The 26,056-nt window shown below is 43.1% G+C and overlaps 1 protein-coding gene across 1 annotated transcript in view; it reads right to left on the reverse strand.

The window, feature by feature from the left end:
• Positions 1 to 26,056, reverse strand: part of ABCC4 (ATP binding cassette subfamily C member 4 (PEL blood group)) — a 246,631-nt gene that overhangs the window by 134,318 nt on the left and 86,257 nt on the right. Inside the window, exons 9-14 of the mRNA XM_072760858.1 lie at positions 24,573 to 24,674; positions 18,084 to 18,173; positions 16,533 to 16,724; positions 7,106 to 7,200; positions 6,795 to 6,881; positions 646 to 742 (exon numbers count right to left, since the gene is read on the reverse strand). Coding sequence (XP_072616959.1) covers positions 646 to 742; positions 6,795 to 6,881; positions 7,106 to 7,200; positions 16,533 to 16,724; positions 18,084 to 18,173; positions 24,573 to 24,674 — 663 coding nt within the window. The remainder of the gene's footprint in view (positions 1 to 645; positions 743 to 6,794; positions 6,882 to 7,105; positions 7,201 to 16,532; positions 16,725 to 18,083; positions 18,174 to 24,572; positions 24,675 to 26,056) is intronic.

Below are 26,056 nucleotides of genomic sequence, written 5' to 3' on the forward strand. Positions count from 1 at the left end.
TATGACAAATAGAAACATGTCTTAGTATCTCTACTCTCTGAATAATACATGTTCACTTACATTCTGGAGGAGGAAAACAAAGCTTTCTTTGAAAAAAAAAAAGGGGGGGGGGCAGCCCATGTGGCTCAGCAGTTCAGTGCTGCCTTCAGCCCAGGGCCTGATCCTGGAGACCAGGGATTGAGTCCCACGTCAGGCTCCCTGCATGGAGCCTGCTTTCTCCCTCTGCCTGTGTCTCTGCCTCTTTCTCTCTCTCTCTCTCTCTCTCTCTCTCTCTCATGAATAAATAATCTAAAACCAAACCAAACCAAACCAAACCAAAAAAAAAAAAAAAAAGCATCATCATTATCCTGAACAATGTTGCGAGAACAGTTAAGATTTAAAATTCTGAGGTAGCAATTTTATTGACTTTATGGTAAAATGGCTTGGAATGCAATAGGTAGATTTCTATATGTCTTTGGAGTCATGTTCTGGGAAGGACAAGATGCAAATAGGAGGAAGGAGAGGGAGTTTAGAACTAACCCGCGGGGCGGGGGCGGGGGGGGGGGGGGCAGTGGCGGAATAATCCACGGAGAGACCTGCTGGGAGGTCTCACTTTCAACACATCGGAGTGCTAGCACGTTCCACAGCCTTCTAGAAATTACTTACTTCTTTCAATATCAGAATCTGACTTGCAGCTTTTAGGTACTGCAACTGGTGAGTCACTAAGATTGTGATCTTCTCATGCAAGGTCTGGCAAATACACCTACAAATGTAAAAGAATACAGTATGCAAAAACTGTTAATAGGGGTACTCCAAACTGAAAAACACACATTTTGAAAACACAGTGAGACAAAGACAATATCAAAGTCAAACACCTATAGTTTAAGTACCAGGGCAAATATAAATCAAATTCAAATGTAAATCAATGAACTCCATCAGGCCCTCAAGTTTATCAGAAGTGTGAGTCCAGCTCTTCTGAGAAATTCTAAAAAGCAGTCCAGTGAAGGAGCCACCAAGTGCTAAAATTTCTCCTGCTCTAAAATTCAACATTTATATATATCATGATGAAAACTGAGCAACATTGAGATTCCAAAACCTAACTGAACAGAAATACTAATTATTTCATACCTTTATAGGCATAGGAGAAGGAGGGATCTATGTCATACAAAAACATGTACTTTTTTCTTAGTCTCCTAGGTGATTATGATGTATAAAGCATATAATCACCAAAAAAAAAAAAAAAAAATCCTTAAATTCTCAGTGACCTTCACTAAAGAGCATTTTCTAGACACTTCTTCCCAAATACTATTAGAAGACAAATGCTGGCATGCCCTCAATTATTGCCTACAATGTCCCCACAGTCAGTCCCATCCAGGAAGCATATTATCTTTCATTAGGACTGAAAATCTTCCTAATGTGAATATGAAAGAAGAGAATCCAAATGGCCCAAATCATAGTGGATTTCATCCATTGGCTCTAAGGACAGGCCAACTGTCTCAGATAAAAGCCCCTGTCAGTACTCAAGTTTTGTTTTTGTTTTTGTTTTTTTTACAGTAAGCCTACATAAACCTACTCCTTATTTTACAACCTCTTTTGCAACCTCTCCAGGTAAGTGAGCAGCCCAGACCAGAGGTACAGAGGGCCCAAGGCCCTCACTCTAGGTACCTCAGGGCCCTTGCAGAGCAAATTTCAACAACATGGGCCAAAACTCAACCTGCTTAGTTGGGTCAGGTCAGAAGTTCTGGAGGCACCCGGGCTAGAGTGTTCTAAGCCAGACAAGGCCAGGTGAGCTACTACAACTCTGTGAACCTCAGTTCCTCCATCTCAAAATAAGACTGACAACTTATAGCATGTTCTGGGAAGAGTACTGATCAGCTCGATGAATGGCATGTTCTCCATCTTCTCTAACCCACAAATGGCCCTTTGCTTCGAACTCAGGACAGAAAAGTCCTAAGGGGAAACCTCTAAGACTGGCCCTGAGATCAGATAACCCCCAGAATGACATGTACATACTATTATTCCATTCTTTGAGTCCAGAAGGATTGTTTCCCTTTTGACAGATCTTGGTGTGGCTTTCATTTCTAAGTGTGTTGACAGAGTAAACCCCTCTTTGGGCTTAACACAAAAGTGTTTAATAGAATTGGTTCTCCTTTATTCAAAACTCCATACTCACAATCCCTGAAGGGGCTATTAACCAAACAAATCTGATGGGGTTGCTATGTCCAAGATGGACCAAAGCAAGTTTTAAAAGGTTTCCTTCCTAACATTCCACCAAAGATAAAGGAATAGAATTACAATGATGTTTATTAGGTGAGACCTTTACATTTTTCCTCGATTATGTTTTATAACCAAAATCTCCACGAAAATGCTGTATTTGCCAAATTTGTAACAATAAAAGTTTCCATGTCATGTCATTTAAAAAAAAAAAAAAGATTCAGTAACAAGTTATGTAATGCTCATCCTGTAGAAGGGCTGTGTTAAGAGGGGACGTGTACTGGGCACCTGGGTGACTCAGTGATTGAGCATCTGCCTTCATTCAGGTCGTGATCCCGGGGTCCTAGGATTAAGTCCTGCATTGGGCTAGCCGCAGGGAGTCTGCTTCTCCCTCTGCCCATGTCTCTGCTTCTCTGTGTCTCTCATGAATAAATAAACTCTTTAAAAAAAAAAAAAAAAAAAAGAGGGGACGTGTACTGTGGTAGAGGGAATACAGGCAAGGCAGTCGCTACCGTCATTCAATCAGCAGACATTTGTTCAGCTACCAGGCACCATTCTAAGTGTGTTCATATCCATAAGACAAGAAAACAGCCAACCCTCTCAGTATTGTGTGTGGAAGGAGGAATATCAAACAAATGCAGAAACTGCACTCTTGGGGCATGATGTCTGCTATGAAGGAAAAGCAAGGGGAGGACTGTGATCTTGGATGTGGGAGACCCACGCCATGCTCTGGAGACAGAAAGGATCTGCGCAAGGCGCCTTCATGCATTCACAGTGGAGTCAGGATGGGGAGAAGTCATCAGTGCACCAGTACAGGGTGGGCTGTGGGAAGACAGAAAAGAACAGCCCCGCCCCCACGCCACCTTCCCAGAAGAAAGGACAGGGAACAGCAGAAGTGGCCTCAGTCGTCTCTGCCCTGGCACACTGCTCCCTGGCTCCTGGACAGAAGGATCAGGATTGGCAGACTGGCAGCCGTGAGAAAGGGACCTGCCCTGATCAGGCGACTCCTTGAAAGCCAGCGTGGCCTGAGCACAAAGCACAGGTGAGGACCTGCTAGGACTGCAAAGAATGTTCTTCTCCATTTGAGGATGCTGAGCTGCAGCCTGCATGTGAAGGGGGCCTGCGAAGGCCAAAGCAGTGAAGCTGAACAGGTGGCCCTGTGGGGCTTTCAGATAAGGACTGGCTCAAAGAAGGGGGTATGCAGTACTGAGGGCTCGACGCTTTCTAAAAGAAGACAAGCTGCATTGCTAAAACAGGTTAGCCTGGCACCCATTCAGCTAAGGGCCTCCTGCATGGGACAGAACCCACATCCACGTTTACAACATATAGTTGTAAAACTTGCAAACCTTAATAACCTTGGATATATATTCATGGCAGAAGTAAACTGTTAATGGCAAGGAGAAGTGTAATTCATTCACTTTTAATACAAAACACTTCACATTACTGAGCTTCAACACAACCGCCATCTTTCAGAGCATATTGTTCCGTCCAATTTTCTAGCTCGTTGAGAACATTCTCCAGCTGCTGCTGAGTGATTTCCTAAATTGCATTCGTGCTCCCTGCCCTAAGTTTCCCCCAAAGAACGTGGTTCTGATTAGCAAAACAACAATTTTAACAAGCTTGCTCCTATCAAGTGTATATCCAAAGCCATAAAACCCTAAAGGCGAGAGGACTTTATATAAATACCTCCCGTGTTCAAAGGAGAACTTGGGTGAGCTTCTGTGATAAGCACATTGGTACGTGGCAATGCGATCGGCATCCACTCTCCTCCCAAGGAACATAAGCACAGTGGCCAACAGACTCTGTTCTGGGAGTGGAGAGCTTGTGCAGACCCACCCCAGATGGGGTGGCACACATTGGTGAATTCAGGTGCGGCATTCAGGACAGAGAGGTGGGGCTGCTCCTGCTGCAGCCCAGGGTGCAAGGTAGGCTCTAGGTCTTGTCACTGCACTCAGTCACAAGCCACAAAGCGCATCCCTAAAGGAAAATTCATTAACTCATGATCAGGAAGGGATGGGAAGGGGAGTGGGATCAAAGCTCTGGAGACCATGTCAAGCATCAGGGGCTTGGCTTTCTGAGATCTGAAATATTTGACACTGCTATGTACTTTTACTTTAAATTGTGGTAAAATATGTATATGATTTACCATTTTACCCATTTGTAAGCATAGTATTCCCAATAGCATTATGTACACACACACTGTTGTACAACTATCACCACCACCTACCTTCAGAACTTGTCATCATCCCAAAACTAAGCACTCTGTATATAAACACTCATGGGCAGCCAGATGAGGGAATATTAGGAACCAATACTGAGGGGACACTGAGTCTCAGGCTTCTGGTATCCAGAGCCCAGGGCTGCCTCACACTGATGACTCTGCTAAACTCTCTTTACTTTGCTACTTAGGACTTTAATTTGGTCTCCCCAGCCTCTCTCCAAAATTCACATTGATGCCTTAACCCTCAGTACTTTGTAATTTGGTGACAGGACCCCTAAAGAGATGATGGAAGTTAAAAAATAAAGCCTCAGGGCACCTGGGTGGCTCAGTGGTTGAGTGTCTGCCTTAGGCTCAGGATGTGATCCTGGGGTCCTGGGATCAAGTACCACATTGGGCTCCCCGCAGGGAGCCTGCTTCTCCCTCTGCCTGTGTCTCTGGGTCTCTCATGAATAAATAATCTTTTAAAAATAAAAATAAGGCCTTAACTATGGGCCTGTATCTAATCTGACCTGTATTCTTAGAAGAGACTAAGACATAAGTAGATGGGGTGCCCAAGATGGCTCAGTCAGTTAAGCACCCAACTCTTGGTTTCAGCTCAGGTCATGGTCTCAGAGGTGATGGTATTGAGCTTCACTTGGGGCCCCGTGCTCAGTGGGGAGTCTGCTTGACATTCTCTCCCTCTGCCCCTCTCTCAAACACAAGCGTACTTGAGCCTCCCTCAAATAAATTAATCTTTTTTTTTTTTTAAAGCACCTAAGGAGAAAGCCACCAGGGGTGCATATGTACAGAGGCAAACCCATGTATGGACACAGGAAGTAGGCAGCCATCAGATAACCAAGGAGAGAAGTCTCAAGAGAAACCAAAATGCCAGCACCCTGATCTGGACTTTCAGCCTCCAGGACTGGGAGAAAATCCATTTCTGTTGTTTCAGTACTCCTTTGTAAACAACGAGGTTTTGTGCAAGATAATTTGCTAGAGAATCTATCTCTGGGCATAAGTTAGGGGATCAGAAGTGCACTGGAAAGCACCGGCTGGCTCTGACAACGTGAACAACAGTAAGATAACTATGGGGTAGACATGATGCAATTTTAGCAAGAGCAAGTTCACAATGCTTCCAAATACGCCAGTCTAGACTCTGCAGGGAGCATGAGTCATGCATGTCAGGTTACAGTCTGTACAGAAAAGATCTAGAGTTATTCTACTTCAGTCAATTGGTGATGAAGCAAGACCAAATGAAAACAAATTCCAGAAACACAAAGAAAGAGTCACGAAATGAGCTAGATTCTAGATATCATATTTCAAATTCAAGTTAACCCTACATTTGGGGTTCTTACATATTAATTCTAATAAGAATCCATGAAGCCATACTACAATAAGGAAAGTAATATGGAAAAGGCATTCTTTTGTTTTAAAACTTTTTTAAAAAGATTTAATTCATTTATTCATGAGAGACATAGAGAGAGAGAGGCAGAGACATAGGCAGAGGAAGAAGCAGGCTCCTTCTAGAAATCCCAATGCAGAACTCGATCCCAGGACCCCAGGATTACGAACTTAGCCAAAGGCAGACACTCAACCACTGAATCACCCAGGTGACAATTTCTTAAAGATTGTATTTATTTGACACACAGAGAAAAAGAACACAACCAGGGGAAGGAGCAGGCAGAGGGAGAGGAAGAAGCAGGCTCCCCGATGAACAAGGAGCCAGACATGGGTATGATCCAAGGACCCAGATGTGGGGCTCAATCCAAGGACTCTGGGATCACGACCTGAGCTGAAGGCAGACACTCAACCAAATGAGCCACCCGGCCACCCTGGAATAAGGCATTCTTAAATTCTAGACATAACTAAGTATTTCCTGATCTGCAGGATAATTAGCACAAACCAGCAAGGCCACTCCACAGAAGCTCTGTGGGCACTAAAAAAATTTCACTTCTAATATGCCACCAATAAAAATGATGATGGAAAAGAACTGGCAACCGAGTCCTATGTTACCAAGTCCCAATCTTTGATTTAAAAACTGTGCATCAAAAAAAATAAATAAAAATAAAAATAAAAATAAATAAATAAAATAAAAACTCTGCATCACGTTCCTGATTCCAACAACAGTGTCTTGGTTATCAACGACAAGTATCAAGGGGACATCTGCCATCTATTTCTTCATGTCCTCCACTCACAGCACAGATTGTAAGCTCCATCTCTTTCTTCTCTTTATTATCTAAAAATATCTCTAAAAAGGACCTTCTGAGGAAGGAAGGGAGGAGACAGAGGGACACCACAGCAGAATGCACAGTCTTCTGAAGCACCCCGGCTTTCTTGACATTTTACCCCAAACACTACAGTATTCAAACAGAACAGAAATAACAAACACAAGTAAACTCACAGTTCAAACAAATGCCTGCCAACTTCCGCATCTACTGCGCTGAGAGGATCGTCCAGGAGGTAGATGTCGGCGTCCTGATACACTGCTCTAGAAAATGTAAGACCACATCAGAGGGGAGAAAGCTTCACACTCCCCAGATCACATCACCCAGTTGTGACAGCATTCAACAACTTGGGTCCCATTCATTTGAAGAGCCTATGGAATAAGGCAAGGCTGGTGTTCCATATGGCACCCGGCACCCCCCACCACTACGCAGCAGGTGTTCTCAGGTTAGCCACCCTTGGGAGCAGGTGCAACTCAACTGTGATTACCTTGCAAGGTTGATCCGGGCCTTTTGCCCTCCACTCAGTGTCGCTCCCCGATCACCTATCACGGTTAAATCTCCATCCTCCAAACACTGCAAATCCTGCATGGACACAGAAAGAAGTAAAAAGGAGAAAGAAAGAGGGGGATAAAAAGATTTAAAATGTGTTCTACTGTCATCCTAGACTTTCAGCACTGGTTCTTCATAAACGTGCATGATCAATAGAGATAAATCTATTTCAAAGTGAGTAAATTATGACCTTGAACCTTTTCCAAAATACACAGGGCTTTTCCCTTCTAGTCTGCAGCTTTTCCCCACAATGTTCGTGCATTTCACCATCTTAACTGATGTCTAATGAACATCTACTATATGTCGGGCACTGTTCTGGGCACAATGAATTTGGTTTTAAGAAGGCAAAGTCCCTTGAGTTTCCATAGAGGGAGACTGACAACATGAAAAATTAGCATGAGTACAAATCCTAAGACCTAGGAAGAAAAAGGAAGCTGGCTCAGAGGAGACAGACGCAGGACAATCCCATCTATAGGAGGCTTAGAGAAGGGCTCTGATGGGAGGGGCTTTCCACAAAGACAAGTGCACCTGGGCAGACCTGAACCGCATTCCACCTGCAGAAAAGAGCGAGCACAAAGGGCACAGGGAAGTCACCTGCCCCGTGTTCCAGGAGTAGCAGGGAGCCCAGCAGAGCTGGAGACAGTGTGCAAAGAATGAGTGGGTAAAGATAAGAGGAGCCAGGTGTTTCACCCAGAGTCACTTGGAGAGGGGATGTGGGGAGCATAGGGGGTTTTCTTGGTTTGTTTTTAAAGATTTTTTATTTATGAGAGACACCAAGAGAGAAACAGAAAGAGAGGCAGAAAGAGAAGCAGGCTCCCTGCAGGGGGCCGGACGTGGGAGTCCATCCCGGAGATTACGCTCTGAGCTAAAAGGCAGAAACTCAACCACTGAGCCGCCCAGGCATCCCACCAGGCTTAGGGTTTTTGAGAAATCCCTCTCTTGCCTCTTTGTGGAAAACAGATGGTAGGACACAAAGAGTGAAAGCAAAACACACACTGGGATGGTACTGCATTAATGCAGGTGAGAGAGGACACTCGCTAGAACCAGAATGGGAGCAGCAGACATGGAAAGCAATGGTCATGTTCGGAATAAATTTCAAAGGTCAAGCCTGTAAGACCTGCTAATGAATGGGCGAGGATTGTGGTGGTGGCAGAGGAATGATGTATTGTCCTCCACGTGAGAAAGGGGAAGAACAGGCACACCATTTACTGAGATGAGGGAAACAGTGGGTGTGAGCTAAGATCTTCGTTATGGGCAAGACGTCATATTGCACCTGGATTTGCAAGTCTGGACCTCAGAGCCAGAGCTACTTTTGAGAGCCCGCAGTTCACCCCTGGTTTGTGAAGCTACAGGACTTATGTTATCAAAGAACATGTATGTCTTAACCAGTCAGTTTGCTGATCTCACCTCAACCTCCCAACCTTGGAGAAAGGTGAACACCTGACCCTTGTCTTCACATTTAAGGTACAGTAGAGTGATTGACAAGATCTGTACAAGAAAACAAGCAGAAAGATCAGTCTGAGCAGAAGAACAGAAGGGAAGTAACTGTGTTCGAGGGACGCTGAACGAACCTATTGAACTAAGTAGAATTTTGCTTCATGCAAGCCAGATAAAATTCAAAGTCACAAAGAATAAGATAGGATATGATGATTGGGGAATCAAATTATACCTGAATATTATTTAGGAAATAAATGGACAAATCATAATAGCTGGGGGCAGAAGGAAAGGGTAATAACATCCCCAAAATGACAGGATAATAATCAGATTTAAATTACATTGTACTGTATTAGAATCTTTTATTTAGATGGCCTGTAATTATCACTGTACAGCTTCCTGGCATAGATAATCAGAGTTTGGTGGAGTGTGTTGGTTATCTACCTACCACATCCCACAAGCATCAACCTAGAATATGCAGCAAAAACTTTCTATAGATGAGCCCTCATCTCTTTGTCTCTACTTTGACCAATCTGGGGAGAAAACAAGAGGCATGTTGGAAGGTCCATGACAAGGAAGTCCCTTGACCTCCCTAAGCTCCTCTTCCTCTTCTTCAAAATGTGGAGCAACAAGAATGACTAAGTTCAAGGATGCTGTGACAATCAAAAATGCAGACTAACACCTTTTATACATAGGGAAAACACAGGAGTTTACTGTACCTTGCTACTAGCAATGGATACATATTTTTTGATCAAACCAAAAATGGGACTTCATTCACAGTATGAATCATATCACCCAAAGGATGCCACCAAAAGAAAGAAGACAGGGTATCTCCATCCCAACCCATTCCTTCCCTGACAGTTCACAGAAACACACAGAATTCCTACATGCTCAGAGCTTAACTGGATGGCAGTAAGTGAAAGGCAACAGTTGGTCAATCATGAAAATTCATTATTTCACATTACTTCCTTGCTAAGCCCAGAAGACTACACCAGCTCCTGCTTTAGGTTTCCATGAAAAACAATGGGCCATTCTAAAATCAGTTCCCTGCCTTCCACCACCCACTCACACCCACCCACCACACCCACATTTTACTTGACCTCGATTCACTGACAGTCCTTGCAAACTGTTATTAGTTTTTATGCCTTGATTTTATATTGCCTTGTCTTCCTTCTCAAAATAGCACCAGGCTACAGCAGAGCAATCTCAGCCACTCTCTAAAGAATGGCACTTAAAATCCACTCTCAGATTCAGTACAGTTAGGGAATAGGGAATGGACCCTCTCTAAGCCTAGTAGGAGGACTTGGAGTGGCTGCTGCTTCTGCCAACTATTTGTGGACCAGCTACAAAGGGAAAAAACATCTCAAAGAATATGAAGTAAAATCTGAGTCAGGCTAATTTCCTAACCACAATTTTCTGGTTTGGTTAAAAAGAAAAGCCTGAGTTGAATGTATACTTCACATCTTCCCAATGAGCAGAAAGTACTCTAATGTTAGTTATGTCTCAATTATATTTAACCAACTGTTTTGTCTATAATTGTTTTCATTTAAAAGCAGACACACACACTAGAGGAAAAGCCAAGAAAGAACTATGCTGGGTTTGATGCCATCAAGCCAGAAACCTAGCAAATTGCCTTTGGTGAAGGTGGAGGCTTCCACAGAAATACCACGGAGCAGACCGTTGACTGTTTATGACACCATTCATGATGCCTGGGGGCCAAGGAGGGCTGGATCACAGAATCAAACAGTAAGAGTTCCAGGCCTTTGTTCATAACTTTTCTTCCATGATTGGCATTCCTATCATGGCCTAATCGGTATCCCCTAGATCTTTCAAAGCCCAGCTCAAATCTTCTCTTCAATGAAATCATTGGAAATGGGAACTTCTTGCTCTTTCTACTTGATTCTCAAGACTCTGTATTTCTCATGAAGGGCCCACCTTATTCGGCTTCGTAATTTGTACACGTGCGTGATTTGTCTCCCCAGCTCCTCGATGGTAAGGATGGTAAGATTTACGCACCAAGCCTGGCACTCGGATGCCTGATAAGAATGATCTTTAATATTCACAGGCTGCAAAATGGGAGCCCCATTTCACAGGTGAGGGAACTGACCCCAGGTTGCATAATGGTTAAAGGACTACCAGCTCTTAAATGGAATGTAGAATCTGAACCACACTCCTCTCAATTCGTAGTCTTTTATTCTTCATTCCTCATCATGCTGCCCCAAATGGGTTATGTAAAGTATATTTAAAAGTGTTTAGGGATCCCTGGGTGGCGCAGCAGTTTGGCGCCTGCCTTTGGCCCAGGGCGCGATCCTGGAGACCCGGGATCGAATCCCACGTTGGGCTCCCGGTGCATGGAGCCTACTTCTCCCTCTGCCTATGTCTCTGCCTCTCTCTCTCTCTCTGTGACTATCATAAATAAATAAAAATTAAAAAAAAAAAAAAGTGTTTAAAGGCACCTGGGTGGCTCAATTGGTTAAATGTCTGCCTTCAGCTCAGGTCATGATCCCAGGGTCCTGAGAATGAGACCTGCATCAGGCTCCCTGCTCTACGGGGAGTCTACTCCCTCTCCCTCTGCCTGCCACTCCTCCGGCTTGTATGCTCGCTCTCTCTCTCTCTCTCTCTCTCTCTCTCAAATCTTAAAAAAAAAAAAAAAGTATTTAAAATTAAAAGTGTATTTAAAATATAAAAATTAGTTAAGAGCTGAAGATCTCTACACACACAGAGGTATCAATAAACTTAGTTTCTATATTTAGATTAGTCTCATATTTCCCCTCTGTACTCATTTATTATTCGGTTACATGTGAGAAGAAGTTATCCCAATTGAGAGATAAAAAACTGGAGAACCATAATCATTCTACAACCATCAAGATTATCAGAAAAGAAAATGTCTCAAGGTTATCGGAAAAGAAAACATCCAAATTGGCAGAAATGTAGTAAATATGAGAAGAAACTATAAGCCTGTTAGCACACCAGTGGGGCTTATAAATTCAAGTGATCTGTGTAAGAAAATATTACACTTGAATTTACCAATGCTATTACTTCAAGGATATATTGTCTAAAAATGCTTCAGAAAAAAAAAAAAAAAAAACACCTCGTCAAGTGGGATGCCTGGGTGGCTCAGCAGTTGAGCATCTGCCTTTGGCTCAGGGCGTGGTCACAGAATTCTGGGATCGAGTCCCACATCAGGCTCCCTGCATGGTCTGCTTCTCCCTCTGCCTGTGTATCTGCCTCCCTCTCTGTCTCTCATGAATAAATAAAATCTTTAAAAAAAAAAAACTTCAAGTGCTAAATGATAAGATGCAAATATCATGATACACTGCGTGTAAGAACAATGTTTTTAATTTACATAATGCACAAGGTTAGAGCACCTACACAAATGTCAAATCAAATAATGGAAATTGTATACACAAACACCTTCTATTTAAGATGTCACATAAGATGTCACATCTTATGGATATGATTCTACCCAAAATTGGCTGCTCTTAAAATTAAGAGCTAATATCTCTTGTATGTGATTCTAAGATTTATTGACTTCTTGGGATGTCCCTAGCAATCAGGTGCTATAAGATCATTATTGCCTTTCATCCTAAGAAACGCCTTTGGAGGATAATCATCTCCATTTTATAGATAAACTGAAGCTTTGTAAGGTTCAGTGAACCAAAATCACACAGCTGGTAAACAGAGACTGAGATTCAATTCACACCTGTCTGCCTCCAGGGCCTTGGAATTCAAACAGGTGCTCCCTCAATGATGTTCTAACCCACTACACTGTCACTTTGAGTAGGTCATCAGCCCAAATCAATGCTGCTAAACATGATTACTTCCTATCTTCCCATATTATTTCATGTTTTCTACAGAAAGACTTAAGTTAACTTAATTAGATCTGATATAATACACCTAGTTATTAGTTATTAGCAATACATTTAACGTGAGAAATGTTAGCCTTTTTTGTTTTATTTTGATTCCAGTATTTAAGGGAGGCAGCAAGGAAAAATCCTTTATGTCTGTATGAATTTAGAGAAAAGGGCTATTATAGTAATAACAGCCCTCATTTATCAAAAACCTAACATGTCTGCATGTTAGAGGTACTGCCTGCCTATGGTCCTCCTGACAGTAGTCAGATACCACCTCCATTTAATAAGAAAGGAAACAGTCACCCCAAGCTAATACCCAAGATATCTAAAGGCCAAAGCTATCCTATATCCTACTACATAAGCATTCTCTGTATCTACAGGCAAAAATCATTCCAGGAAGCCCCTATCTCCCTGGCCATCTTATGCTCATCCGCTGACACATGGATTCCAAGAGATAAGCAAAGGATCGCGTAACTCATCAGGTGGTTTTCTGGTTTCTTAAAGCCTTTACCAACCCTAAACAGAGTGGTAGATAGCATTTCAGAACTGCAGCAAAACCTCTTGAAAAATCTTCTGACCCAATGTCATTTGCAGCAGACAGGAAAGACCCAGGTAGGTAACAGGACGTGCTGAAAGTGACAAAGCAGGGACCAGGACTCTTCACTACATCTATACCCTGGGCCTCCTTTTCTGCCAAGGAGAGAATGAGCACAAGAGGACCTGACTGTATGACCCCAAGCCATACAGCAGAATAAGAAACAGTCCATGTTCATAAACATCGAGCCATGAACACAAGAATCAAGGCAACAGCCCACCCTACAGGACCTCCTTCCCACCAGAGTCTGTGTGCCCTACAGAACTGCCCTAGAACACGGTCCACACACTGGTCCAGTTGTCCCATGTCGCTTTGTCGAAAGCATCAGTGTCTATGGAAAACACTGGATCGCAGGCACTATCCCAATAGCTCCCTTTCTCCAGAGATGTTCAAACATGGGGGGAAGAGAAAGGCAGGGCTGCGCTATCACCAGAAAAGCAAGGTAAACACTGGTCTGGACCTTTGTAGTCTATCCTGGGCATCAGGAACTGAACTTGATGAAGGTAAAGAGAAAATGCCTGAGCTGTGTTCATTGCAAACTCAACATTCCACCTTCCTCAATTATCCAATTTTTATGCTCTGCTCCCCCCCAACAAAAAAAATATCAGATACATATAATTTACATATTATTTAAAAAGTGACACCTATTTAGGATAAAAATAAATTTACATACCCTCTTTTCAGGAACGCTCCCCCTAGCCTCTTTGGCAATTGAATATAATTTATCTTGTCATGTTAGGGACCAATATTCAACCTATCATTTGCAACAGGCTCGGTGTTTTAAGGCAAATTAAGACAAAAGTTTTAAATTCTATTGTATGTGAAAATGCTATTCATGATCTGGGCACTATGTTTAACTGTCTGAATGTTACTAGCCATGTAGACCCTTGTCTTAAACATTCTTCCTCCTGGACACACACACAGCCACCTGTATTTAAAGGGTAATTACAATGATCAAGGTTACCTGGTGGCATATGAACAGAAAAGCCAGAGGTGTTAAGTATGAGAAGGAAAACTTCACCTACTAGTAGTTAGGGTTGTAATATCCAAAAGGGGCACAACAGAAGTTATGTGGACAACACGCTGGCCTCTTTGGCCACTCCTAGCAGCCACTGCATTGAAGAGACTCATCCTTGTGGTACAAGGAGCAATTTGCATAATTAGCTGATAATGCTATATGCCTCAGGACTTCACCGTTTTGGAATAATTGCTGCTACTCTGTGTAAATGCTGTTATATGCTCAAACTGGACACCTCTGAAACCAGCTCTGGATTTTAACTACTGAATCACTCCCATTTTGCTGCATGCATCCACAAAACTGTTCCTCAATACTACTACTGATACCAAGCAATCACCCACCAACTTTGCAGGTGGGCTACCGTGGCCACGGTCTCTCCACGTCTGGCTTCCCACCAGTGTCACACTGGTCTCCACCTCCATTACCTGACTATAACAAAGTAGCTCCTCCATACAAACTTCCTCGGATGGGAGGCATCATGGCCCAGTGGAAAAGCACGGAATCTAGAGTCATGCCAAATCTGAACTTGAGCTGTGAATGTTTGGCTTAATTTTTTCATCTCCATAAGCCTCAGTCTTAGGAATTATACAATGAGGATGGTGCCATCAAAGGCTCTGATAAAAGATTAAAAACTCATGTTTTTAATGTGTGCGTGTGTGCAGATATGTGTATGCAGGTGTGACAGGCAGAAAGATGATTAGCACATGACTCTGAATAAATGGGAATTTTTACATTTGCTTTTGGCCTCTTCCTATACAATATACACCATTTCACAAAAATCTAGCCAATCAGTGCTACCTTGAGGTCATGTCTCAAAACACATAATCTCTCATTAACAGTGACCAAGGGAAAATAAATAAAAGCCTATTAAACAAGCAATTATATTTTGTCCACATCAATAAATGCTACACACCTGATAAAATCTATGATGTTCAAGCAAAATTACAATTTCCTCACAAAGCTGGCTTGGAGCCTTCAATGCCCTACCTTTAAAAGTCTTTCTCAGGCTTTTCCACACAGTATAAAAGAACAGTTGGATGTCCAGACTGCATTGAACTGACCCTGGGGAGAGCCCTTTAACACTATTATCCACTGATTTTTATAACCTAAAGGGAGTCACCTAGTATTTATAGGTATCTGCTTTTTTTTCCCCCTTTTTGCTAAATTATATTCTATCACGTAAGTTCAATGTTCATCATTCATTCATCAATTTTACTTAAAATCCCAATGACAAACATTTCATCTTGCCATTTTCTGCAAAACAATGTCATTTCTGAAAACAATCTCTCTGCTTGTGAAATGATGTAGCATTCAAAAGAAATCTTAAAGCATTTCCTTTTCTTTAAATAATAAATCACATGAGAAAAATCAAGTGGAGAGGAGACCTATAGATTAAAAGGGACCCAGGAGATGAATCAACCAAGTGCCAAGCACAAACCTCATGTGGAATCTGATTCAAACCAACTGCTCTGGAGATCTCCTGGTGAGATAACTAACGAAATGTCAACTTGGACCAAAATGCTGATAATATTAAGGAATTTGGGTCATTTTTTACAGACAATAAGGTTTCTTATCAGAGGAACTATCTTTTAGCGATGACTAAGGAAATATCTGCAGATGAACTATTATATGAGGTCTATATTTGGCAATAGAATTTGGGGTATGGGAGGGGCAGCAAAGGGTAGGGGTGCCAGTACAGACAGACCCACCTCTAGCAGAGCACAGCTGAAGCTAGGAGCTGGGTACATGAGGGGTAATAACATGACTGTCTCTGCATCTGCAAATTTTTGAATTATCCCTTCAAAAAGTTAAAAGTGGGGCAGCCCGGATGGCCCAGCGGTTTATTTAGCACCGCCTTCAGCCCAGGGCCTGATCCTGGACACCTAGGATCGAGTCCCACGTTGGGCTCGCTGCATGGAGCCTGCTTTTCCCTCTGCCTGTGTCTCTGCCTCTCTCTCGCGCGCTCTCTCTCTGTGTCTCACAAATAAATAAATAAAATCTTTTAAAAATACATAAATAAATGAATAATAAAAAGTTAAAAGTGAATAAAACTCGGGGCACCTGGGTGGCTCAAGTCAGGCGGTTCTTGATCTCAGGGTCATGGGTTTGAGCCTCACTTTGGAGTCTGTGCTCAGCATGGAGTCTACATGAGAGTCCCCATCTCCCTCCGCTCCTCACTCCTTGCTAACTTTAAATAGAGAGAGAGCCTTGCTAACTTTAAATAGAGAGAGAGAGAGAGATAAAATCTTTAAAATCATCCTGTGAATGTCATCCTTACATCAGGATTGAAATAGCAGAGTAGTATGTGGGCAGGTACCTATGGTGCATTCGCCCACAAGACCAGCTTGAAGCATTAAGTAATGTCCAAAGATCTTCCAAAAAGAAAAAAGGAACTAAATCTTGTCATTTAAAACAACACAATTACTCTTTGAAATTCAAACACATGTAATTCCAAAGTCCTTACCTTTCTCAGCGCACAAGCTTTTATTACTTTTTCGTATCGTTCCTTTTCGTATTTCTTCCCAAATAAAATATTACTCCTCACAGTTCCTGGAAACACCCAGGGCTGCTGCGAAACATAGGCAATCCTTCCGTGCACGCTGACCAGCCCCTGGTTCCGGGGCAGTTCCCCCAGGACAGCACTTAGCAGCGAGGACTGAAACAGATTGGAAACAAGCGCATGTGTGCAGGCAGCACTCGGCGCAGAACAAGCCCGTGATTCAGCCTTCCCCAGCCCGGGGCTTTCATACGCGTCGGAGCTCCTTTACTATCCGTAGAATGAAGTACAGCTATGGAAAGCGCAATATAAAATTCGAATACTCACAAAATAGTCTAACCACCTGCTCTGCCCAGTAGCGTTTCCCCCAAATAAAATGCTATACTCCAACACTTAAGGATTGTTAGCCATTCTTAACAGAGAAGGCCGGCAGGATACACACATTGTAAATCTAAGGTTTGATGCAAGTGGTCCTGCAGCAGGGACCCTTTACTTGTCAAGATCCTTGTATCTGGGCAGCCCCAGTGGCTTAGCGCTGCCTTCAGCCCAGGGCGCGATCCTGGAGACCCGGGATCGAGTCTCACGTCAGGCTCCCCGCATGGAGCCTGCTTCTCCCTCTGCCCCTCCCTCTCTCTCTCCCTCTCCCTTTCTGTCTCTCTCTCTCAAATAAATAAATAAACAAACAAACAAAACAAGAAGCCATTTAAGAAAAAAAAGATCCTTCTTTCTGAAAAGCTATGTGGAAATAATCTATCCAAAGCATCAGAAACTCTGAACTAAGTTTCCAAAGAGAAAATAACCCTTGTAAAATAATCACCCCATGATTTACACATCTGATATTTACCTTGCGTATTTTGTTTCAGATACACAAGACTAAGTGTGGCACGTACACCTCTTCAAGTCTTCTAGAACATATGAACGTGGTGTGTCTGTGCCTAGGACTATCAGAATGCTCCTAACGAACAGCTGAAATAATCCTTTGGCAGATCTGTCTTACCCCAGGACCTGGTTGATTCTAGAGGGGAATGGAGTCTGAGCCTTCTTACATTTGTATCCTTTGCTCCTAGCACAGTGGCATGCATCTAGTTGTACAATTACTCACTGGGCAGTAACATGCCTTGGGAAAGTCATCTAAGGAAATGTTTAACACTTTCCAAAAGAGCCTTACAACCTCCAGACTTCCAATAGAATAGGCTCTGAAAAAAGGAAGTCCCATTTTCTTGGTCACTATCCCAGATAGCAGCGACAGAAAGAATTTCCTTCACTGACACATCTCACTTCCAGACAAGCATTTGTAAACTGTGCATGACTTGAAGTACCACGTAAAACACAACATACGGTAACCGAATTGATTTGGCTGTGCAACCTTCTTACAAAAGGAATGCTCCATGGAACCCATCTTGAGAAATGCCATTCTAGATATGCCTAGTTCAAAACGGTGTTACACATAGCCCAACCCCAGGATTTCAGTATGGGATATAGCGTGGCAGTGAGAGGTCAAAAGGCATCGAGACTTACCTTTCCTGCTCCCACAGGTCCAATCACAGCTAACAATTCCCCAGGTCTCACAGTAAAGGAAAGGCCTTCTAGGGTTGGGGTTTCTGATGCCTACAAATTAAAGTTTACAAAAATATGACCATTTCAATAAAGTAACACAAATCTCCTCAAAAAGAAAATAACCTAATAGTCAATGATATGTGAACATTATCCACATCTCTCTCTTTCTTATTTGAAGATACTGTGTCCTGGAGTCCTTTTCAATCAACTCTTATTTTCTGGGATTTATTGAGCTGCCTTTTGGAAAACCTGTTCTCCTACCAAATTTGATTATGAACCCAGTTCTAGACTCATACAGAATTTAAGTGGTAGAAACAAGGCACTCTCCTGAAATGAAAACTTCTTGGTGCACAATAACATTAAAAGAATACAGTTAACTGATTATTAAGTATAGGTGTGGTTTTTAGTCACAATGCTTTTTTAATTTTTTATTTAAATTCAATTTAGTTAGTATATAGCATGTTATTAGTTTCAGGTGTAGAATTTAGTGATTCATCAGTTGCATGTAACACCCAGTGCTCATTACGTCACATGCCTCCTTAATGCCTATTACCCAGTTACCTCATCCCCTCCACCCCCTCCTTTCTAACAGCCCTCAGTTTGATTCCTGGATTTAAGAGTCTCTTATGGTTTGACTCCCTGATTTTCTCTTAGTTTTTCCTCCCTTTCCCAGGTTTATCTATTTTGATTTTTAAATTCCACATGAGTAAAATCACATGGTTTTTTACTTTCTCTGACTGACTTAATTCGCTTAGTAGTGGGACACCTGGGTGGCTCAGTAGTTTAGTGTCTGCCTTTGGCCCAGGGCATGATCCTGGAGTCCCAGGATCCAGTCCTACGTCGGGCTCCCTGCATGGAGCCTGCTTCTCCCTCTGCCTGTGTCTCTGCCTCTGTGTGTGTGTATCTGATGAATAAAATCTTTATAAAAAAATTTCACTTAGTATTAAGTGGTTCCATCCACGTCATTGGAAACGACAAGATTTTGTTCTTTTTGAATGCTGAGCAATATTCCATTATATAGATACCATATCTTCTTTGTCCATTCAGCTATTGATAGACACCTGGGCTCTTCCCATAGTTTGGCTATTGGGGACATTGCTGCTATAAACATTGTGATACGTGTGCCCCTTTGAAACACTGCTTTTCGCCCTTTTTTTAAAGATTTTTTTTTTTTTTTTTTTTTTTTTTTTTATGAGAGAGAGAGGCAGAGACACAGGCTGAGGGAGAACCAGGCTCCATGCAGGGAGCCCGATGTGGGACTCGATCCTGGGACTCCAGGATCATGCCCTGGACCAAAGGCAGGTGCTCAACCGCTGAGCCACCCAGGTGATCCTACTTTTCTCGCTTGGGTAACTACCTAGTAGTGCAATTGCTGTGTTGTAGGGTAGCTCTATTTTTAACTTTTTAAGGAACCTCCATACTGTTTTCTAGAGTGGCTACATCAGCTTGCATTCCCACCAGCAGTTTAAGAGGGGTTCCCCTTTCCCCACATCCTTGCCAACATTTGTTGTTTCATGACTTGTTAATTTTAGCCATTCTAACCAAGAAAAAGTGGCAGCTCGTCGTGGTTTTAATTTGTATTTAGTATGGAAGATTTTTTAAATTTACGCTATGACCCTTGGTTTTATCTTCTATCTCATTAACCCCCACAAGGTGGCAGCATAAGCACATGGCATGCCTGGGACCCTTCACTAATAGTAATTTGAAATATCCAATAACTGCTCCATTCTCATTTGATAAGGAAGAAATCTCATAATGCTCACAAAGCAAGAAGGCACTTTATACTATAAGGTCACTCTGGGCAGAGACTCATGTCAGTGGGGTATCGAGGCTATATTCAGAGCTCAAATTTTACCCAAAAAAACAATGAATAAATTAGTGGGATATTGTGGGCCAGAATGGTAAAGTCCTAGTTTTATATGTGTAACATGCATTGCCTGTCCTAGCTAAATAGGGGCAGCAAAGTACTTCTACTGCAAAAGACACATGGGGGTATGCCTACATCACAGAATCAGACACAAGGGAAAAGGACAAAGCAAAAATCACACTGATCAGGAGTTGTATTCCTGAACATTGTATAAATTCTAAGACAAAGAGATTCAGTGTTAGGAAAATTCTAAGTATTCCTGTTCTTAAAAAAAAGTTCAGTTTTACAGCTTCACACTTCAAACTATTCTTTAAAGAGACCAAAGTAGATTCATTTCCTTTTTTAAAAAAGATTTTATTTATTTATGAGTGACAGAGAGAGAGAGAGAGAGAGAGGCAGAGAAACAGGCAGAGGGAGAAGCAGGCTCCAGGCAGGGAGCCTGATGTGGGACTCGATTCTGGGACTCCAGGACCATGCCCTGGGCTGAAGGCAGGAGTTAAACTGCTGAGCCATCCAGGGATCCCAGAAGATTCATTTCCATATAGAACTTTGAAACATTAGAAAATCAATTGCTGGGGATCCATCCCTGAGTGGCTCAGTGGTTTAGCGCTTGCTTTCGGCCCAGGGCATGATCCTGGAGTCCCAGGATCGAGTCCCACGCCGGGCTTCCTGCATGGAGCCTGCATCTCCCTCTGCCTGTGTCTCTGCCTCTCTCTCTTTCTCTCTGTGTCTCTCATGGATAAATAAAATCTTAAAAAATAATAATAAACTGCTAAGAACAAAGCATATTCTTGGAGGAAAAGAGTTTAGCAGAGCACAGTAAATAAAAAGGAGAAGGTTTCTGTGTCTCATTCAACAACAATCAGTATTTTATCTTCTGAGCAAAGGGCAGAGGTACGAATAAGTAGAGAGACGGTTTTATTTTTTTTAAGACTTTATTTTTTATTCATGAGAGACACAGAGAGAGGGCAAAAGACATAGGCAGAGAGAAAAGCAGGCTCCCTGTGGGGAGCCCAATGCAAGCCTCAATCCCAGGACTAGACCTGAGCTGAAGGCAGATGTTCAACCACTGAGCCACCCAGACAGCCCGAGAGATGGTTTTAAGTTAAGATTATAAAATCCCAGTAGTAGTCACCAACTGTAAGAATGTTTGTCCAAACCCAGATATCGAAACTGTCAGAAGATTGATAGGAAATGTTCAAGGTCAGGATGTCTGGGTGGCTCAGCGGTTTAGCACCTGCCTTCAGCCAAGAGCGTGATCCTAGAGTCCCGGGATCGAGTCCCACATCGGGCTCCCTGCATGGAGCCTGCTTCTCCCTCAGCCTGTGTCTCTGCCTCTCTCTCTGGGTCTCTCATGAATAAATAAATAAAATCTTAAAAAAAAAAAATTCAAGGTCAAATAAAAAAAGAGCTACTATTCAGGGATCATCTAAATTTTTCCTACTGCTATGATCTCCATGTAATTTCCCGTGGGATGCTTCTCTGAGTCCACACCATGCACAGTGCCATGACTGAGGATCTAGTGATTGTATCTGAAACCCAAACCCTTTCTGAAGAAAGCTTGTATGGAGGGGCCTTGTGTTCTACAAAAGCAGTCTTCACATATCACAGGAAACTGACCAAGAGTTGATCTAAGGCAATGTCACCTTCTACATTCCAGAAAAGGATTTCTCCAAAACAAAGGGCAGAGAAACACACACAGCAGCTGTGCAGACCATCCCTGGCAAACACAACTATCTGGGATGGTGCTAGGAAGAATCCAACCCACAGATAATCAAAAAGCACATCAGTCTGGCCAGCTGAGCTCATCTTCCCACAAACAGGTGCAGACCTGAACTTTCTGGTGATGAGCTTCAGGACCTCTCTACATCTTGAATGGGTAATGCCATTAGTAAAATACCTGAAAGACTAAAGGCACGGGAGGAAAAATAAAAGGTCTGGATAATTTCCAAAATGAAAATTTTCTCAGGACATAATGGATTATAACATGGGTACCTACTAAAAATTATGATAATCACATTTAATCACCAAAGAAACACTGGGCCCAGATTTTATCAGAATTATAAAAACTATTAACAAGCTGGATTTCAAAACACAGAAACTTTTTTTTAAGCTTCTCCACTCCTAACTAGTACTTATTTTACTACATTTTCCTCAATTACGACCACTTATGTTTTTACATAAGCCATATACCAATATTGGCTTCCTGGCTCCCCTACACCTCAGTTTCTTTTTAGGAGTGTTTTCCCCGTGATGACCTCAGGATCAACCGCTGGCCAGCAGGGGGCAACATCTGACAAGCAGCTGATGCAATGCGCATAAGACTGAGCCCTCACCCAGTTCCAGACTCCAGCTAGGCCCAGGGATGCAGCAGTGAACCACAAAGTCGAATAGAGGCTCCCACTGGACCATAACACTTCAAAGCTTACAGGCATAAAACCAAGTGCATTCATTTAATGAATGAAACCAGGTGGGTGAGACCTTTGCCCACCTACGTACCAACCCGGCTATCAAGTGCACCTGGTTGGAAGATCCACATCCTTCTGCTTCTCAGAGCCCAGCATGTGATACATTTGACCTCAGCTTCTCTCCCAAACCCCCAGTGTCTGTGGCCTTCCCAGACCCAAGGCTCCCTATTCTGTGACCTAATCTGACAGGCCTTAATCATCCCCGGCGTGAAGCACAATCCTTTCACAGTCAAGGCCAGACCACTAGAATGGGATGTCCTGCGCTACAATGCAAGCTGCAGGAAAAAAAGTCTGAGAACGTGTTAGGAAGTCTGGGAAGAAGAGAATTGCTAGGTTTTTACAGTGTAGCACAATGTGCCATAAAAGTGATTTGGTGACGGGTCATTACACAATGTGCCTATTAACAAGCTTAGTGCTCTTTAGCTCAATGGCATTCGCAGAACAGAACTGGAGCGGTGCTTCCTGAAAGCGCTTCAAGGGGATCGCAAAGACAACTATCTACTTTACGGCAGCTGATTCCCTCCTGCTTGAAAGTGTCGGGCGAGGTAAGGTAAGGCCCCTTGTGTGTGAGCAGACAAGTGTAGCGGTGCATCATGTGTTTGGGAACTATTATTTTGTCCGGAGCACTGCTGGGAATCCAAGGAGAAGCAGGCAAACATGGAACAGAGGGCACGATACCTAGTCGCAGGCAGGAAAAGACAGAAAGGCTCCAGAGTTAGGACCCTGGCAGCCCTGAAGGAGGGAACCCAGAGGGGATGTGGGCCTAAGTCCCAACTGCGCATCTGTGGGGCTCTTGACACCATTCCTCAGCCTTCCCCTGCAATGCCCTGAACTGGCTTCTGCAACCTTCCAAACCAACACCAGCTCAGCTGTAGAGAACACCGGGTTTTTGGGCCAGAGGTAGGAGGGGAGAGGTGGACCCACCAGCACCTCCACCTGCTTCCAGCGGTATTTCCACGGTGGCTGCTTCATCCCTGAGGTGCCAGGGCCCACAGAACAGGCCCTCCCCACCATGGTCCCCACTTCTGAGGGAGGCCAGGCAACTGAACTCCACTGCACATGGGTGACCGTCTGGTAGGGGCCACCTCCTCCCTACATCCCTCCAGCCCGAGGGATGGGAGCAGCCACCTGCCATTGGTAATCTCGGGGTTGCCTCACACACCACCGTTTGCCCTCATTGTTTGTTTATTCTTTCACTGGCTCAGTTACGAATTCACTCATTTCTGAGGATTGAGTTCTGTGTTCCTGACTAACCCAGACTCTGATGGGAGCATGCACATAGAAGACCATAGGAGCAGGCTAAGAAAGTGTTTCAGTTTTTGACAAGAGAGGTGGCACTGGGCCTGCAGCGGGCTATCCAGTTTTCCCCATGTGCCTAAATGTCACTAACAGACCAAGCGAAACAAACTCCTCGACACCTCACACCTCTTCTACCTGTCAGTTTGCCACACAGCCGAACCCTCCAGCTGAGAATCATGGCACCTCCTATGCCCACCTGTTGCCTCCTCCCCACCCCTGGCTGTCACCAAAGTCAACAGCACCTTCCAGAAGTTTAGAACAGGGGAGCCATCACCCTACCCCAGAGCAAAGATCCACATCACAGGCTTCACTCAACAGGTAAAGAGATGGTCTGAAAGCATCAAGGTAAAAAAACATTCATCAATTCCCCAAAGTCCCTCATCTGTAAGAATCTGTAATGTATTTGTTACTTAGCTCATGTGGCACACTATCACCTGTCCAACCCTGTAAATTCTGACATTGCAAACTTACATACTTATTCCCAAAACATGAGATAATACTTGGAAAGTTCTCTTAAAGATGAGATAAAGAACAATATGTCAAATGCCTTTGGGGCTGATTTCATAGTTAATCTCTTATTCCTGATTGAGAATTTTTATAACATACTTTCAAGTAAATGATGCCAGTTACATTTTATTCGGTTTGAAAAAGAATAATTTCAAATTCTCTATTAAATCTGTGTACCCTGGGGCACCTGGGTGGCTCAGGTGCTTAAGCATCTGCCTTCAGCTCAGGTCATAATCCCAGGGTCCTGGAATGGAGCCCTGCACCAGGCTTCCTGTTTCTCCTTCTCCCTTGTAATGGAAAATTTGTTACCTTGTCCCAAAAGGCGGTGAAGTCCTGTATATGCACTATCATTTTCCCATCTGATGGCAGCTGAGTGGTGCGCTGGGATATCTCATCAAGTAACAGAAAGTTCTGCAGAATAAGGAGAAAGGCTGGTTGAACTGCAGGAGCAAGGCATAAGCAAAAGTAACTGCCTTCCTGGTAATTTGCAATGCAGCATTTTACACAGCCCAGGTATCATTTTACCCACTATATTGGGAACGGTTGACTCCCATCACAACACAGCATGTCCTATGTAATTATAAAATAGATAATGTATATATACACAAACAGTTCACAAAGCTATCTTGTCACCTTCTCAGCAAGTATACGGATTCTTCTCCCTAAAGAGAAAACAGAGATCGAAACAGTGAGGGCACCCTGGATGACTCAGTGGTTGAACGTCTGCCTTTGGCTCTCAGGTAATGATCCGAGGGGTCCTGGGATAGAGTTCCTCATCGGGCTCCCCACAGGTACCTGTTTCTCCCTCTGCCTAGGTCTCCTGCCCTGTCTCTGTGTCTCTCATGAATAAATAAAATCTTTTAAAAATATAAAAATAAAAAACAAATAGGAACACATTTAGAACCTGGACATTTTTATTGTTTTACTTCTCTGTTACCAACAATAAACAGGGGAGTTGGTAGGAAATGATTCCAAAAATATTTACCTAATCCCACCATGTGCCAAGCAGTATGTGAGATGCTAGGAACACAAAGATGAGGGCCATCCCCTGGCTTTGAGGAATCAAGCTGGCCCGAAAGGACAGGCTGCAAACACGACACCAGTGGCAAAGACTCTCAGTGAAAAATGCGGCTCTACTCATTTATTTGTTGTGACTTTTCATGGGACATTTAGGTACACTTTCTCCCTATACATGTGAAATCAATGTTTCATTCATCATTAACTATCCCTCGTCATAATTCTTTGAAAAAAATCCCTGTAACAAGTTTCTATCTCTTACAAAGTATTTTACAAGCACTTTTCATAATCTCCTTAGCAACTCTTCTTGGGCAGCAGAAATGGTCACATCTTCTACTTCAACACTAGTTAGCAGCTACCCAGTGCAATCTAATAAAATGAAGTCCTGTTAACTGTTACAAAGGTAGCATAATCATCTATCTAAGGAAATCTTCTTGCTCTATAAACACTAGACAAAATTCAATGAGAGAAGTTGCACTGGTACAGAAATGGAATAAACAACTAATAACCTCTACACCACCAAAACATTGACCATGTGGCAGAGACTGTTAATGGCCATCAGAATCTGCTCTCATTCTCCTGTGGAAACAAAACCCTAATTTTTAGCTGACAATGCCAGCCTTGAAAAGAGACACACACACCACCACCACCCTTTTCCCAGCCTCCCCTGGAGCTATGTGTAGCCACTTGATTAAGTTCAGGCCACTGGAAACTGACAATGTCCAGGAACCTTCCTCCCTCCCCACAGTGGCTTGGAAGTCACCAGCTTAGCCAAG

Source organism: Vulpes vulpes, chromosome 6, assembly GCF_048418805.1.
Source record: "Vulpes vulpes isolate BD-2025 chromosome 6, VulVul3, whole genome shotgun sequence".
In the NCBI taxonomy this organism is placed as follows: domain Eukaryota; kingdom Metazoa; phylum Chordata; class Mammalia; order Carnivora; family Canidae; genus Vulpes; species Vulpes vulpes.